The sequence below is a fragment of the Accipiter gentilis genome, chromosome 3 (genome assembly GCF_929443795.1).
Source record: "Accipiter gentilis chromosome 3, bAccGen1.1, whole genome shotgun sequence".
Lineage (NCBI taxonomy): Eukaryota > Metazoa > Chordata > Aves > Accipitriformes > Accipitridae > Astur > Astur gentilis.
This window is the reverse complement of record NC_064882.1, coordinates 38,821,698-38,838,970: the sequence shown is the minus strand read 5'-3', so window position 1 is coordinate 38,838,970 and position 17,273 is coordinate 38,821,698. Positions and strand designations below refer to the sequence as shown.

General features: G+C 37.0%; 1 protein-coding gene across 4 annotated transcripts in view; it reads left to right on the top strand.

Moving 5' to 3' along the window:
• FAM193A (family with sequence similarity 193 member A) overlaps positions 1-17,273 on the top strand; it is an 80,978-nt gene that overhangs the window by 33,735 nt on the left and 29,970 nt on the right. For 2 of the 4 annotated variants that reach the window (XM_049793144.1, XM_049793151.1), the window contains exons 3-8: positions 1,777-2,022; positions 4,377-4,543; positions 4,818-4,985; positions 7,713-7,947; positions 11,242-11,366; positions 15,875-16,019. In XM_049793144.1, coding sequence (XP_049649101.1) covers positions 1,933-2,022; positions 4,377-4,543; positions 4,818-4,985; positions 7,713-7,947; positions 11,242-11,366; positions 15,875-16,019 — 930 coding nt within the window. In that variant the 5' untranslated portion in view covers positions 1,777-1,932. Of the gene's footprint in view, positions 1-1,776; positions 2,023-4,376; positions 4,544-4,817; positions 4,986-7,712; positions 7,948-11,241; positions 11,367-15,874; positions 16,020-17,273 lie in introns of those variants that run through there. The other 2 variants (XM_049793143.1, XM_049793159.1) reach the window with 2 other exon arrangements.

Genomic DNA, 17,273 nt, shown 5'->3' with positions numbered 1-17,273 from the left:
TACACACACAAGTCTTAACCTTTAGAAGTATTTGCACCATGGCTGGGATATGTTTGCCATGACCCTTACCTTTGCAAAAGAGTAAGTGTCAGGTTGTCTTAACTTCTGAACTTTTATGTTTTTGGCCTCTGCTTTTCCTACTTGTCACAAGATGGACTGCAGATGATGTTCGTAAGGGTTTACCTGCAATAGCTATAACGATGTCATCATTCCAACAGAGACTTAATCTGGCTTCAAAAAAATTTTATTTTAACAAGGAAACTTTCAGGGCTAAGGAGATGAGCAGCCATGGCCTCCTGGTTGCAGGTTTTTTAGGCATTAATAAGATCTGTAGTTGAGCACAGGTCAGCCAAGAGGAATGTCTAACTTGAGGAATCTGTTCATGCTTGTAGAGCGAATAAGGGGATGGTTCCCGCCTTTCAGGAGGCAGAGTGAGTCTTCTCTCCTGAGAATTTTTTCTGAAAACCTGCAGTAGATACCTGGAGAAATTGTGTTCTTTTTCTTGCCTCAGTGCTTAGGTGGGAATTCTTGAAGTGGCATCAGTGAGTAAAGAGATTAGCTGTTCTTACTAAAAATGTAAACTTAAATTTCTCATGAACTTCTGAAGGAGAAGATACTTGTGGAGATGAATTCGGTGTGTCTTTTATGATGTCTAGAATTCTCAGTTTTTCTTTCAATGTTGCTGAGTCTGTCAGTTTTATAGATGCAAAGAACATGAAAATCAGAGTTTGTAATGCTTTGCTGTTTTTCTTCAGATGTCAGCAATAGGGGATTGATTTGTTGTTGCTGTGAAGACAAGAGAGTTAGTGAATTGTGCTATAACTTCAAGTAGTCCTTTGCCCTAAAGAACTTTTCACCTGTGCTTGTGCATTTGAGCCCTACAGGATCTTTAATATTTTTGTTGGTATTGGGGTTGGAGCAGTATCTAGAGGAATGGTTCAGTAACTTATTTAAGTTTTGCCTTTCCTTTGAGAAAGAATTTCACTATGTTGAGGCTTACATAGATCTTGCTAATTAAGGCAGAGCTAGTAGCTATAATATAAATGGACAAATCTGATTCTGCCATTACAAGATGTTTTGTTCTATTCATTAATAACTTTGCTTATGTTTTATAAAGTTGGGTTCTGTTTCACTTGTTCTGCTTGACATGTTTTTGAGTATCAGTCTTGGTGAATAATCAGCATCTCATGGCGGAACCATAACTTCATGCACAGGAGTATCTTTGAAGAGAAACTAAGTTTTGAACTGCCTCTGTCCTCCTAAGTTACCAAGTCTACTTTATTCAATAGCTGACAGTGGATTTTAAGACCCTACTGATTGTTTTTGTTAAAACTGAATTAAGCTTTTATTTTGTGACAAGCTTAACTGAAAGTATCTTTGTTTCAGTCAGTATTGAAAGGGGAGGTGATGCAGAACTTCAAAGAGCAGTTATTTTCCTTTTATCTCTAAGAATGACAACAGTAAAAGGAATTGTATTGTCCCTTTTTTTATTTTACTTTCTAGATTATTGCATCTAGGCTAAATTATTTTAGAGGGGAAGGCTGTAGTCTGTGCTCACTAAAAACATTACTTTTTAAATGGGAGTGTATTCATAATCAAAATTGTTTGCCACATGATTATTAACACTGCTGTGTTTGATCTTGGGACACTCCAAATATTCACCATTTAATGACGACTGTTAAAATATGTTTTGGTTTTTTTTTTCAATTTCAGAATAAGTTTTTCTGGTATGTATTCTGTGAATAACCAATTATCTATCAAAACATTTCTTTCTAGACACCATTTACCTTTGGCTTGGGCCAAAGGGCACCATATACAACTGGCGAGCATTGTCTTCTTTGTAGAAGTGAACGAAAAGATACTTCGCTTTCAGAGAGCGGAATAAAAAATTCTAGCAAAACAGCACTTTCCACATCTCCAAAAGCAAACAATATGCTGCATCTTCCACTGTGGGTGTGTCCAGACTGTCGACGAACAGTCGAAAAGGAGGAAAGGCACGCTACAATAGAGCAGTCTCTTGTGGTAAGTCTAAGTACTTCAGTTCAGTAGACTAAGAAGATACGTTGTTATGATGGGCTGAATGCTACTTAGTGCTTTGGAACCACTTAAGCTGTAAATGCTTAGAAAATATTTTAGGAGATTTTGAGTTGGTTTTTGTATAAGCTAAGCTGAACAGGCAAGTTGTTCCAAAAATGAGGAATTCTGATTCTGAGTTTTAGATTTTTGAGTAGAGCAAGGCTTGGATTTGTTTCTTGCTGGTTTTTTACCCTTTCAGTTTATTGGATCTCATATGTTGTCCTTTTCCCCTTTACTTAAAATTCTGTTTCTTCTACTCTTACCAATGCAACTTTAATCGTTATACCTTTTTTCTATTCTCTGTCTGCTCATGTGTACTTCCCCCCCCTTTGTGAGGTAAACTGTCTGAATTTTCCTTGTTCTTTCAGTGGTGTTCCTGAGTCACTGCATTTGCACTGCCACCTTCCTGCATGTGTCTGAGCTTTATCGTCTTTTTTTTCCTGTTTTTTTTAATAAAGAAGCACAACTCTGCATAGTATGCACGTAACAATTTCTTATTCTTTGTTGTAGCACTGCAGACACTGATTTAATACATGGTGCTAATATTTCAAGTTGTGATTTTTCTAAATTAGGTGTTAAAATATATTTTCAAATGAGAATTCAACCTCAGTTAAGAGCTGTGCTCAGTGTAGCAGAAAGATACAAAAAGTTCATTGACAGGTCCAGCAAAACCCCATTAGAAGTAAAATGTGATGCTATACTGCAGAACTAAATCTTCACAACTCATCTGGGAAGCCACACACTTCCAATAATTGGAAGCATCATAGATTCCAGCTGACATCTCCTTGTAGAGAGCTAACAGACTGTGCACATGCCCATAGGCACATACAGATTTTTATTTCAGTAAACAAATCAGTGTGAAGAAAGATTGTCTTTGTGTAGCATATGTTGTTAAACTTATGTTAAAAGCACATTTAACATAGTTTTTTAAGAGTATATCACTTGTATACAACTACTGTTTACTGATATTCTTGCTATTAACAAGGGTTAGTAAAATTAGTCAAAAAAGATTACATGTAAGGAAATTATACTGGTATTCTGATGGTAAACACATCCTAGATACTTCAAAGCACAGCAAGACTGAAGCACATTATTGTTCAGTTGAGTCAAAATTGTTGACATACTTAAGCTCTGTTTAATGAACTAGTACAGAAAATTAAGTGTCCTACAAGTGCAAGGAAGGGAGGATTTGCTTCCTAAATGTTTTGTAAGTTGCAGATACTCCAGGTAAAATAAAAATTGACAGGTTTTTTTTTTTTAATTTGGCAACTGTTTTCTTAGTTAAAGAGGAATTTTTAAAAGCAAACAGCAAAAGGATTTTCCAAGTTGGGAAGCTTGACTTAAAATAGCTACTAAAGGGATTAGGTGGCTAGTCAAATTAAAGAAACCAGCTGGGGAAAAAAACCAAAATGAGTTAAAAATAATCTGTTATCAGTCACTGCAAGCCAGAGTATAAGTGGTTTGCTATAGATGCTCCTGTGTTCAGGTTGCTGTTGCTCTCATTGCTACCTTTGTTTGCCTCAGCACTATCCCCAACAGCTGGTCTTGCTGTTGGCAGCAAATGCATGTAGGTTTGTTTTGACCTGTGTCTGCTTCCTGCTCCAGAATCTGGGGTGAAGCACAAAAAAAGCCCTTCAGTCATGTTACTGACATGGGAGAGATCTGTGGTGCCACAGAAAGGTGGTGGCAACCTGGGGAGGGTGCAGGAGGGAAGCATGGTGTGTACTGGTGCTGGAGCACAGAGAAGGAAGAGAAACTGGAGACCAGAATACCAGCAGCCTTGGGAGAGAGGTTTGTGTGATCTACTAGTACTGAGCAGCACTGTACACAGGAGATAGCGTCTGTCATTGTGAATGGATGCTTTCTAACATCCATTAGTATGAAGTAGTATGTCTGGCTGTTATAACAAGGAGATTTTATGCTTTTCGCTAGAAGGGATTGTTGAACTTCAAAAGTCAAACATACTGTCAAATAGAGACTGAAGAGATTTACTAATTTATGATTAATCATGGATGATGCAAGCCTTCCTTTAGCTTAGTTCATTGTTTATGCTGGAGTACATAAAGGTGGTAACTGTAACCAACATGCTTTGGTTATTGGAAATGAAACTATATCATTGGTTTTCTCAGTCTGTATCTTGCATTTATTATGCTTTTTGAAGGTAAAGTCTTTGTGCCTGGTTTAGTGTCTTACCAAAACACATTCAGCACTAAGAATTGCTGCATCACTATTTGCCTACTTATTAACATTTCAGACTTCTACCTTACAAACTGAAGGCTACCTGTGTTTTTTCTTTTCAGAGCCAAGATTTCCTTTTGCACATGCCTCTTGGAAACAGTGGATCACAGCAGGAATCTGTAGGAGGAGGAAGAATAACTGTTGCTGCACAGACGGTGCCCGCTGCAGATCTTAGCAATTCCTCACCTTCAGACATAGCATGCAACTGTGAGGCCTGTAATGAGCGCAGGTAAGAACTGAATTCAAACTCAACAGCATGGTGCCCGTAGTCAGACTGTTGGCAGTGTTGTAGCTTAGTTGTTGGTGTATGCTTGAACTCTTTAAACAGGCTGTCTGACAAGAACAGTAACTTATGGATGGCAGCTTTTTTCCAATTTTATACTTTATTTTAGGCATTTTCAGATGTATGTTGTTTTTCCTGAAAGACATCTTCAGAATAGTAGGAATCAGTACACCTATGCGATGTACGAATAGAGAGTCATTATTTTTGTCATTATTTGCAGAGAAAATTCAGCAGAGCCTGAACGTGAACCTCAGCAGCTTCAAAATTACTGGTCAGAAGTAAGATACATGGTTCGGTGTATATATCGCCAAGCTGGGACCCCTTTGGCAGATGACCAAGACCAATCTTTGGTACCAGATAAAGAAGGAATGAAAGAGCTGGTGGATAGGTACAGCATTTTGAAAAATATCTATTAATTGCTAAGAGGATTTTTAAAGTTAGATTTTAAGTAGTTTGGCATATTGCTTTTTAATAGAATGTTATTTACCATCTGTAAGTCCGGTTGCTTGGAATGATTGCCTCTCCACTACAATTAAAAATTCAGAACGGTCAATTCCATTTCATGCAGGATTTTTAAATGCTAGGTTGAATACATGGGAACCTATTAAATTAATATGCTGTTTGCAATAGGAATATTAATGTATAATTCTGGAAGGGTCCCAAAATCTTATTCTTCAAAAGACCTTGAGATGATCATTATTAATAAGACACTGTTTAGTTTGAATTGCCCCACATGAAAATCTTACCTTGTTGAACTAACCTGAGTTATAATAGTGCTGCATCTTACTGTAGCTGAGGCAGCTAGAAGAGACTTTAAAAAAAAAAAAAAAAGTAATATTGGCTATTGATCAGTAGATGAGGCAGATTCCAAGAACTTCTTTCTCATTTCAGAAGTTGAAATTGTAGCTTTTCTAGGTGTGAAGTTAAAGATGTGCTTAATGAGATCCTAAGTTGTGGGTTTTCTCCTTTGGAGAATAGTGTGGCTGTCCTTAAAGTGTTCCAGGAGGTTCATCTCAGTTTCTGTCTAACTAAATATGTGGTCAAGGAATAGTTGCTCTCCTTGGTTCTGTACATACTTGATATACTAAGGCCTGACTAGTCTGACAAACTGTAGTTCTTTTGTGGAGTTTCTAGTTGAAGCTAAATTCTAGCAAGGTAAGGAAACTTTTGAAAGATTGTAGTCATCTAGCATTGCTCTTCACATAACTATACTACTGAATCAGCCTTAATAGATAATTAAATAAGCTTATTGCACTTCTGTTATGTAAAAACCGAGTGTTTGGTTTTGAACATGAGTTGTGTAAATGTAGAGTAATATGGTATGTCTCCCTATTAGTCACAGTTTAAGTGATCAAAACTTGCAACATAGGTTTTGAAATCAAAGATGCTTAAATGCTGCATAGTGTGTAGGTAATTAAAAGTGAATCACAGCTAAAATGGCGGTTGATTTTTACGCAGTTTCTCTATGGAAAAATTTTGGAAATTGGAACAAATACTGTGTACCTTATGTACTTATGAGCTTTGATTTGTCTAGAACTGTTTTTCACTTTGGAGAGAGATTGTTAAAATACAAAGGCAAAACCAGTATCTCAAAGAAGGAAATCTTAAATGTCAATATGATTATTTTTCAATCGAGTTCCTTATGGTCTCCAAAGTATGAAATAAAATTAGGATTTTGTGTTTGAGCAGCCACCAGTGTGTCCAGTCTATGATGCTAATGTCATGCAAAATTTTTTAACAAAGCTACTCAATGTAGGTATTGAAAGTGTAAAACCAAAACAAACAAAGCCAAACAAACTAAAAAACCCCAAACAAACCATGTAGGTAGCATGCCAAAGATCATGCTGTGGCCAAGTAAATCTATGTTTAAAAGGCAGAAATTCCTGATTCCATGCTCAGCTGTTAGACACAGCTGGCAAGAAACAGACTATCTGGTGGTCTTGCTTGAAAATAAGTAGTGGTGCCAGGTACTGTCCCTATTGTATGTTGGGGGGCTTTATGGCAAAATGATAGTACTCTATTTTGTGAGTGATGAGGGAAGAGCAGGTAGTAGACAGCAGCACACTTATACATCTAACTCTTAAGTACTTCTCTAATCCCTTTCTTCTTCCCTACCTCCCTGTGCTGTAAAAAACCTGAGGCAAGTGCTTAAACTCCATGCACAGGACTTTAAATAGTACAATTTCAGTCTAAAGTGCTTCAAAGCAGCCATCGTGTTCAGTTTTTTTCTGTGTGAGGTGGTTCGAACCCATGTCTCGCTTCCAGGAGAGTATCAGACCTAGCCAGCTGTATGCTGGCCTTAGCAGGAAGCCCTGACCCTCTTTGAAGCTGTGTGTTACAGTGACAAGTCTTGCAGATATAGAGCGCATGGAGAGCAATATGGTTCTGGAGCTTCAGTGTTAGTGTGCTTCCATGGGACAAATGAGTCCCAAATTCTGGTGCCTATTCTAGGGTAAAAAAACCCAAACAAACCAAAAAACCCCCCACCAGTCACTTGTAATGATTGTAGTTAGGTGCTACCACAGTAGAGTGCCCTAAGTCATGTTCCTTGAAGGATGTTCTTTGTGGCCCTGTGAATCCCACAACTCTGCTATGCAGTGGGCACAGCTTTAATAAAAGGTGCAAAAAATGTTCTTGCACAGAAGATCCACAACTTGGGGTAAGAAACTGTCAATGAAGGCAAGACAAGTTTCATGGCTGAGTGTCTTAAAAGCCTAGGTCTGGCTGTTCCAACTGGGACACTTATTAGATCTGTATGTAAGAACATGGAGAAGTTGTGAAGAAGCTTGTCTGAAGAGTATGTCTGTAGGGTTGTATGCAAATTGAGTAAAGGTTTTTTAGCTCACAAGTTGAAGTGCAATACTGAGGTCCTAAATTAATTTGTTCCTCAGGTGTGCAAGCATCCTAGTCCTAAAGCTACACAGGAGCTCAGTTCCACAGTGTAAAATTAGGGAACTGGGTGGGCTGTGTTCTCCCAGATTTGAGGTAGTTCTGTAAACCCTAGCCATTATTTCTTTTTGAAGACGATGACGGTAACTGTTAAATATTTTTAGGAAAGTGAAAATTGTTTATTACATGCATTATTTTTTTTGTCAAAAATATTCTAAAAATACAGGCTTTGTGAAAGAGATCCATATCAGCTTTACCAACGGTTGGAACAGCAAGCTAGAGAATATGTGCTTGAAATGAAGGTTCGTCTGCTCAGACACTTGTCACTGGGATCTAAAGTTGCATCAACATTAGCAATACAAGGGCCACCACAGGCACATCAGTTCATCTCACTCCTACTTGAGGAATACAGTGCACTCTGTCAGGCAGCATGTACAATCAGCGCCTTTCTAGTTACTCTGGTAAGACTGAAAAAATAACCTATATGCTTCTACTTCCTAGGGGTAATGCTAGCAGAGCTGTTCTGGGCTCTTTCAGGTATCTTCTGTAGTTCGTAAGATGTAAGGTTTTTTGTCTATGCATGCTTGGAGATGGGGAGATTCTGCAAACACAAATTTAATTCTTCAGAAATGTAGATTAGGCATCTCTTACTGTGAATTGATGAAATTATCTTTTGTTTGTGAAGAAAAAGGCAGGATGCTGTTTGTGGCACTTATTCTGAAACTAATGTTTAAGCAGATCTACAAAATTTTAGATAATGCCTTTGAAAATGTGAAACACTTCTCTGTTAATCTTTAATGGTCTCTTGACAACCATGTTTAAAGGACACAAACTCTCATGTGGAGCACTAACTTAGATTGTTTCAATGTTCAATTATTCTCTTCCCTTATAAGCAAGAATGGCTACTTGAAAAGATGATCTCCTTACTCAGAATTAATCTGCTATGTTATTATTTCTGAAGTTCTTGTTCTTAAAAGCTTGTTTTGTCAACTGATTGTGATGTTAGACTTGGGATTATATTGTCAGGTAGAAAATAAGCAATAACCTTAAAAATCTCTTCTTGAGTAACTGTCCATCATGACTGACTAATACGGTAAACAAACTCTGTAATTCTACTTGTTTAAGGTCTGAGAAGGTTATTAATACTGTTTTGTTAATAATTCTTTCCTGTACGTCCCTTGTTAATGTCCTTATCCTGTACATCCCTTTTCTTGTGTAAACTTTGCGCAAGCAAAAAAACCCAAGAAGTGGATAAACTGGTAAATTTGGGGTTTATTGCCTATTAGCTTAAAGTGACTGTCTAGGTATATAAAGAGAGGAAAAGAATAGGCAGTAACAAAACTATGATGGCCACAGGGGAGAAGGATATAAAATGGAGGGGAAGCAGAGTGTCATTACTGAGGTAGGACTGTTAGTAAAATTGAATTGGTAAAGCAGGAAGATGTTTCCATTAAGAAACTTGAGCATATCTGATGCTTTCTTCTGTTGTGAGTGCTCTGTATTTGCTATTGTCTGTATTGTCTTCCCCAGCTTTATCACTTAGATACAGGTGTGAGGTCACTGCTGTCTCCTGTTTATTGGCTGCTTTTAATAGTCATTAAGTCTCTAACAAGGTGCTTGACAGAACATTGCTCTTCAGGTTGATTTGCATTGGAATTTAGAAAATTGTTCAGCTGAAAAGCAGATGGATTACAGTACAAATGTTAGTTTTCTCAAAGTAGATCTGCCAATAATGAACACACTAGTACCAGAAAATAATATTTTTATATTTTTTTTCTCCTGGTTATTATTGTGAACTAGTAGTCATGAAAACTTAGCAGGTATGAGATATTGAGATCATGGCCGTGAAGAGACAGAAGATGCTTGAACTCCCTAATCTACCCCTTCTGACAAAATTAAAAGTAAAATAAAATTCCTATTCTCTTAAAAAACAAAGCATAAGAAAAAACAAAGTATCCCAAATTTTTCTTGTCCTTCTGCAGCCCAGTAACTACTGAAAACTTCTTTCTACTAAGCTGTGACATTCAGAAACTGAAATCTGAGAACGTAGGATACTGTCTCTTGTCATACATTTCTTAGATTTATTAAATAACCTTTTTATTAAATGGAGTAGTATGTCACAGCTTTCAGTACAGGTAGCAGAGTCACTAGTCTTTTCAGTGTGCATTGTTGGTTTTTCTCAAGATACCAGTGCACTATGGAAGAAGGAATCTTTCCAGCTGAAATATGTAAAAGGCAGTCAAGATCTCTAAACTTAGAGCAGCCTTCCTTTTAAAGGTAAAACCTTTGCATGTAGCATGCTGTAAAAAGGCATATAATGCCTTGAACCTCCACCTGTGAGGAGCTAATTTCTCAATTATGAACAGTTGTCTTTCCTTTCAAAGGAATCCAGCTAACTAGTGAAGTTCAAGAGCAGGAACTAAAGCCTTGTGCCCCACCAGGGAATGACAGATTATACTGAGAGCAAGCTGGAAAGACTGTGGTCAGTACAGAAGAGCCCTCAAGTACACAGTCTAGCAGACTAGAAAGGAAAACTCACCTGGTATTTCTTTGTGAGAAATATCGTACTCTGCACAATTTGATATAACAAATTTTGTAGATAACTGTTGACTGTTTTGTTCACAGAGTAATAAGTAAATTGCTTAGGAAATCAACCTTTCTCAGTGTTGACCCTTAAGAAATTATTAGCAATTTATAGAAACTTTAAATATTTTGAAGACATAATATTCAAAGTGAAAGGGTACATGTGTCTTGTGCAACTCAGGCCGGGGGCAGGGGGGGGGACGGGGGCGAAGAACAAACACCACCCACCCTTCTTAAATAATAATAAAAGTCCAAACAATTGGTTTTTTAAATACTGATAGTCTCGTGTTTAGGTCTGATATAAATATGTATTTGTTTTTTAACCCACTATGCTTAACAAAACTTTGAAATTCCAGAGTATTCTGGTATTTCTGGGTACTTGAGGTTATAGTGCATAGGGCTTGCTTGCTGATCTAATAGCCAGAATGCTTGCCTTTAATTTTGCCGTGTGGTGGAGTCCTGCTATAGAAAACCAGCATACTGCTGGCTGTATGTGGGAAAACTTACTGACTTGAAAAAATAGTATATTTGTCTTTGATTCTTATGTTTTGATAATAATAGATTTAAGTTTTAGGCCTTGAAATTACATACAATTGTGTGTTAACCTCAAATAGAAAAATATTCTGCTTACTAGAGAAGTAAGGTGTTGGTCTCGTCTATTTAGAGAACTTCATTTTTTTTGAAGCTGTACTTGGAGAGAACTGTTCACTTGATCTATGTCAGTTTTGAATAAAGATTATAGTTTGCCATCATATATGTGCCTGTTACTAGATAAGTTCAAAGAACTGAAAAATAATCAGAGATAGTCAATTGCTTGACAAGAAAATCTTGAGAGCAACTGGTTCAGGTCATAAAATACATCTTTCAGTGCAGAAATGAATGAAAGCATTCAACAGCATAGTCTGATTTTTTTATTTATTTTTTTTTTCTTCCTAATCCATGACAATTTAGAAAAACAAGGGATGAAGCTATGGTTATTTAAGTCATTCAAGAATTAGTTACAGTCTGAGTTTCTGGATATTAAAACTGAGTAAGATATGAGCTGGATAAACAAGCCTGTAGGTTGGAAATTAGATTTTTTAAAAAAAATTCTTGCCTTGGACAGAAATTCCACCCCCACTCTCCCCCAGTCTCTAACCCTGCCTTATTTCTGGTTGTTGTTTTTGTTACAGGAAAATGAACATTTGAAGAAATTTCAGGTGACATGGGAATTGCACAATAAGCATCTGTTTGAAAATTTGGTATTTTCTGAGCCACTCTTGCAGAATAGCTTGCCAACGTTGGTGTCACAGCTAAGGTAGAGTTTAAATTTTCTTTTGTAATTTAAAGGAGAAATGAAAATCCGTGTTTGCAACCACAGCGTTTAAAAAAACCAACAAACCAACCAACAAAAAAATCTCTCTGCTGCTTCTACAATTTCATAGGTAAAAATCCTTGTTGATCTGTCTTGAAAACAGTATTGTTGATTGAGCAGGCTGCTGTCATAACTTGCTTGTCAGAAGAATTACTACCCTAATCTGCTTGCTTCTAAATTACCTAGTAAAATGACAGCATCCTATGAAAATGCTGATGATATGACTGAATAGTACTGTTTTCACTTGTCATTAGGTGTTGCTACTGTCTTTACAGCTCTACAACTGAATTAAAGCCTCAATACCTTCATGCTTCCCACAATGCACAAATAACTTAATTTGGCTTTTTAAGCAGTCTTTTCACTGGCAAAAGCAAAAGAAACAAAACCCCTTGCTATATGCTTGTAGGTCTGATGGCATATTGTGTTTCCTGGGGCTTTAGAATGTATATTTTGTTGGCAAGGCTACTCTGTTTGTGATTTGTGTACCTGCAAAGTGTTTGTTTTTTTCAGGGAAGAGGTATTAATTCATAGAAATTTTATTCTTTTTCCTATGTCCAAACATTTTTAAAGTACAGTCATGGATGGTTCGTGTTGACCTCTCAATCTAGTTTGTGATGAAGAGACGTTTATGCTCTTTGTACATGTTTTTTGAAGGTATTGTCTTGGGTATTTTTTCATGATACAAGAGCAGTTTGATTAAGTCTGTCACAGGAGATGTTGCTCAAAGTGAAGAAATTTCTGACGAGTTGTCCTTTTGCTAGTAGATACTAGAAAGGAAAGTAAGAAAAGGGAAGAAAGCTTAATTGTCACCAGGCTCAGCAAAAAGTCCAAGGTCTCAGAATAACTTGTCTAATTGGTTTACGTGAAACTGGGTTGGTACTGAAAGCCTTTTTTTTTTTTCTTCTTTCCTTTCTGGTTTGTCGTCCCCCCCCCCTCTCCAGACAGGTAATTCTGTTCCTATGTTCAATAGCACGCTGTGCAGTCACATAGTTTTCCAGTGATCCGTGTTTGACTTCCCAGTACCACTGATACTGTATCCCTCAGTCATCTCCATGCTTTCTGACAAGGCTTCTCTGCATCTCTTCTTCCACCAGTCCTGGCTATATGAAGACTGTTTACATTGCCTTCATCTGCAGAGCTGAGAATGGTCTTAGTGAAGCTTATGGTCATTTCTTAAGAAAAGCATTGGATTGTTTTCATTTATCTGTTGTTCTTAAGTGCTACTGCAATTAAAGTCTGAGCAACAAAAGGTGTTTCTCTGCAGAACTTCACTGTAGTGACAGCTAAGTTCAAGGCTCGAATACAATGAAGTCAGAATCTCTTCCTGCAGGAATTTCTTTTCCAGTACATCTGTGCTCGCTAGATGGCTTTAAGGGTGTTTCACAAAAACTATGGTTTTGCCTAGATTGATTCACATGAGCTTTTTTTTTTTGAAAGGAGAGGTTCAGCACAAGCTTTCTGTTCCATGGTTTCTAGTTTATATAGTGTATGTCTTGTTTTTCTTTGGTAAGCATAGATTATGCCTGTTTTCATGGACTCCCAGGATTTTACTGCTGAGTTCTTTGGGTCTTGAAGTAAGAGAATTATTTAGCCTTCCCTGAGAAAATTTTCTGGAGGATAATCTACCTTAGAGTGGGAATTGGTGGAGGAATGTTCCAATCAGAGAAGCCTCACATGGAGAAGCAAGGATGAGCCTAGTCCCCTGATCATTTGGTCAGGAGAGAATCATTTATTTGCATGCATTAGAGAAGGTATTGCCAGTCTCTTTACAACTGAGCATTGGTCTCATTGTTTTCTCTTCCTGAAGAAATGTGAAATGTCATCTTGGCATCTCAGCTTCAGTTAGATTTGGGGAGTTCACCCTTATTTCAATCACTAAATCTTTTTTATATCTCTGGCTTTTTCAAAATATATAGTTGGTGTGCTGTGATTCGTTCCACGGATGCTTATCAGATGTCAGACTAGAAAAGATGTTCACTTAGAGAGGTTTAAATGTAGCAGTCTTGTGGGGTTGAAGGTTACTAGCTGATAAAAAATCAACTGTGTCAGTATTTCACAGGACTGGTCATCTACTCAGTGTAAACTACCAGGGTCTTAATGTGTTGTATCTTGTTCTGCTACCTAGTCAACACCTCTGGTTTGTCTAGGAGGCACACTCAGTTGTACAATCTGCAGACTAGCTGTAAGAGCTGTCCATATGATTATCAAGAGCTAATTAATCAGCAGGACTTCTAGATCAGACACAGCATTTCATAAGGCTGTATCTTCAGTATTTAAGGAAATCCAGTCCTTTCATGGGTGAAGTGAGTAGTACTTCCTGATGAAGGTTGTCTATATTAAAGGTTTCTTAGAGGTTAAATACCTTTCTTGGGTTTAGATGCTTTTGATTACATGCAACCACTGATATGCCTCCTACATTCAACGGGCTGCTTTATTGGTGTTTGGTAATGAAGTGACAACTGATACTTGGGGCTTTTCTGTTCTGGAGTTTTTCTGTCCTCTTTGCTTTCCCTGTATGGGATGGGACAACGTTCAGGGTGTATGTACAGCTTCAGTTAAATGCTGCTGGACAAAAAATTCTGGGTTCCTGATCGAGATACACAGGCATACAGTAGGATTTATGTCAACAGGTGTGCCTTGGAATATTCAGTTACCGTAAAGTAAGCGATTCTTGTTAAATTTTATGTTTGTGTGATGTTTTTATTACCTTATTTTGCTGCAGTCCAGGAATATATTCCACCTCTGTTTACAGGACTGAAATACTACCTAGATTGTTGTTTTATACTTGCCTTGAGGGGGTGAAAGTATATTTACTTAGTAGCATGTTAACCTCTAATCAAGAGTCACAATAAAAACTGAAAGTGTAAATGCTGTTGCATTGGTAATCTAAATTTTTAAAAATGAAGTTCTTCCACTTCTAGCTTGAGAACATATTTAAAAAAGATTTTATGCACAACTAGTGTTTGAAAGAATAGTACTATTCAGCAGCAGTTAGGAGAACCGATTCTTGACTTATGTACAGTAGGGATCAGAATTTCACGTAACTGCATAATACCAGAAACACAAGCTTCAAGAAGAGTAGTGAATTGTGATCTAGTAACAGGAATTGACAGTGTTTGCACTGATAGTGAGGAAGTGTTGTATCCTAAAGTCACCGTATCCCTTTAAACTGCTTTTTGTACTCTACCAAGCAGAATGTGCAGAATTGCTTATGCACCCTTCTAAAATGGTTGTGTTGCAGGTTCCAGGAAAAAACAACAAAATAAAACAAACTTGAATTTATTGGCAAAGTCATGCTAACAGCTGTGACTTAATGCTTACTGAGTTATCTGTTTGCTCAGCTCTTCATTATACTTAATTGCCACATGAAAATTAAGGGCTCAGTTCTTTGCCAGGTGATGGGTAGGACTATGTAGTTCTTGGGTTGCGTTAGCATCCTGTTGCAATGGAAATCTCTAACAAACCTCCCTGAAATGCTGGAACTGGGCTTAAATATCAAGTTTTGAGGTGCTTGAATTTTGTTTTTTAGCACTGGCTTTGACTTCCCACACAACCTCTGTGCCTAATTAACTACCAACCAGTTTCCCCTTAATTACTGAGTAGGAGAAATGTTGAAAAGCTTCAGTTTGTGTTGATTTACAGGTCACTACAATTCAGTGTGCTTTAAACACACATTATTGAATAGAATTTTGTCTTTTTATTTATTTCTGAAGTCAAGATTTTGGGAGTTTGCTTATTTACTTAAGAATCATTGTGATGATGCAGTCTAATAGATTTTTTTTTTAAAGGAATTTGCTGTACAAAAATGTAGTAGTAGAAAGGGAGGTAAATCTGTCTCCTCTTTCTGGGGCTCCTTACAGGGGCAGTCATCAGTGTACGGCATAACCACGTTTTGGACTTGATGCTGCTCAAGTGATAGTACATAACTGCATGCAACCAAATTATCTCACTTGCCTCATCCTACAGCACTTTTCCCAGCTGGAACTCCAACTCGTCTAGTAACCTTTTTAGCATTGATCATGAGAGTTCTGATTAACAAGCTTCTGGCTTTATTTTTACTATATATCTCTTCAGTAAATAGTCAACATGTATATTTAGTCCATAGAATTTGGAAGGATAAATATATCAAGCAACAAAATTTGAATAAATACGGCTCAAAGTTTGACATCTGGTTGCTCATGGGAAAGAGGCTCTAGAAATGTTGCACTTCCCACATTCTTGCTATTGTTGGTTACAGAACATTGGAACAAGCATTTGTTGGATATTTTTTGAAAAATGACTAAAAATACTAAACTTTGGGATACAAGCAGCTATGTGGGCCTAGGTGTATCAATAACTGCACTTTAACAACGCTTTTTTGGCTGGCAGAACTTAAGTGTGGTTTTTTGTTTGTTTTTTTTTTTCCTCCAGTGAAATGTCTCTTCTATAACAAGTGTTATTTGAATTTTTAGGCTTGGAACAACACACGATTCCTGTAGTGAAGATATGTATAGTACCTTGCTACAAAGGTATCATCAGCTGGAACAGGAAATGGGTCAAGTTGCTGAAGCATGGCTTGAATGCCAGAAAAGAATAGATGACTATGTTGATGAACAGGTAAGAACCATGTAAACAGTCTCAAGACTGATTATGTAGGGACCAGCCCATGCAAGACTGTGCCTCCAGGGAAGACTTTCTTTAGTATTTTCATCCAGAGCTTTGAAGCAACAAAAAGTAACTTTTTTCATTGATGTCAGTCTTTCAGAATAGAAAAGAACACTAACATACAAATATGTAATGGCAATTGTACAGAAACATCTTCAAATTATTGAAGCAGATTATTGTGCCATTGTTTAGGGATGGTCTTTGAACATTTTTTAATTACTTTAGCCTGTAAATTACCCATAGCACAGTAACCTGAAACTTCCATTTGTAGATGTCGCTAGGAAAAAGAAAAAACCCACCCCATAAAACCCGCTAAGTTTCTAAAATAATAATTGCACTAAATGAAATTAAAAGCTGTTGCGTAGTGTGATGACCTTTGTGCAGCTGTCAAAATCAGAACTCCAGACTCTCACTATAGAAATATTTGAGACCTCTAAAGCTATCCTTTTTTTTATTAAGTATATGTTCTGATAGCTGATTCTTCTGAGGTCGTTCTACATTTCAGAAAATAATCCCTTTGCTGTACTGACTTCTACATTGTCAAGAGCTTAATTTTCAGAAAAATGGCTGTTTATTTTGAAAGTGGTTGTTTATAATTTCCCAAAATTGCTCGTGTGCTTTTTCTCATGTTTAAAGAACTTGAATTTTTTTAAAACAGCTCAGGATAAGGCTTTGGATACTGTTTAGTTCAATCTTAAGTATACTACAAGAAAGACTATGTCTTGAAATAACTGAAGATACAGAATTTTATAGAACTTTTCTTGTATTTTGAAGTTTTATGAGCATTAGGAATATGGAGATCCAATTTGAGATTTAGTAATGCTATGTTACTCCCATAGATAACAAACATTTTAAAGTCTTACAGTACACTGTAACTGTCCTTCAAAAGCTGTTCCCTGTGATGGAGATTTAAGTGAACTTTACCATTAATTCCATTACTTTCAAGATGGAGACAGGACATAACTAATTTTATTTTTAGAGATTGTTCTATATTTGGGGTTTGTATCTGTAAGCTATCAGTTAGAAGTTTTCTCGTGGTCTGGCTGCTTTTATGCAAGTAAATATTTGATTGCAGCTCAGTAAAATTTCACCATGTCACATTTTGTGCTAATAGAAGTCATTTTCCTCATGGTGTCAGGGTATCGTGGCTGTCTTTTGATCAAAAATACATCATTCAGTATGACCATCTTACCTGAATTTGCAGTG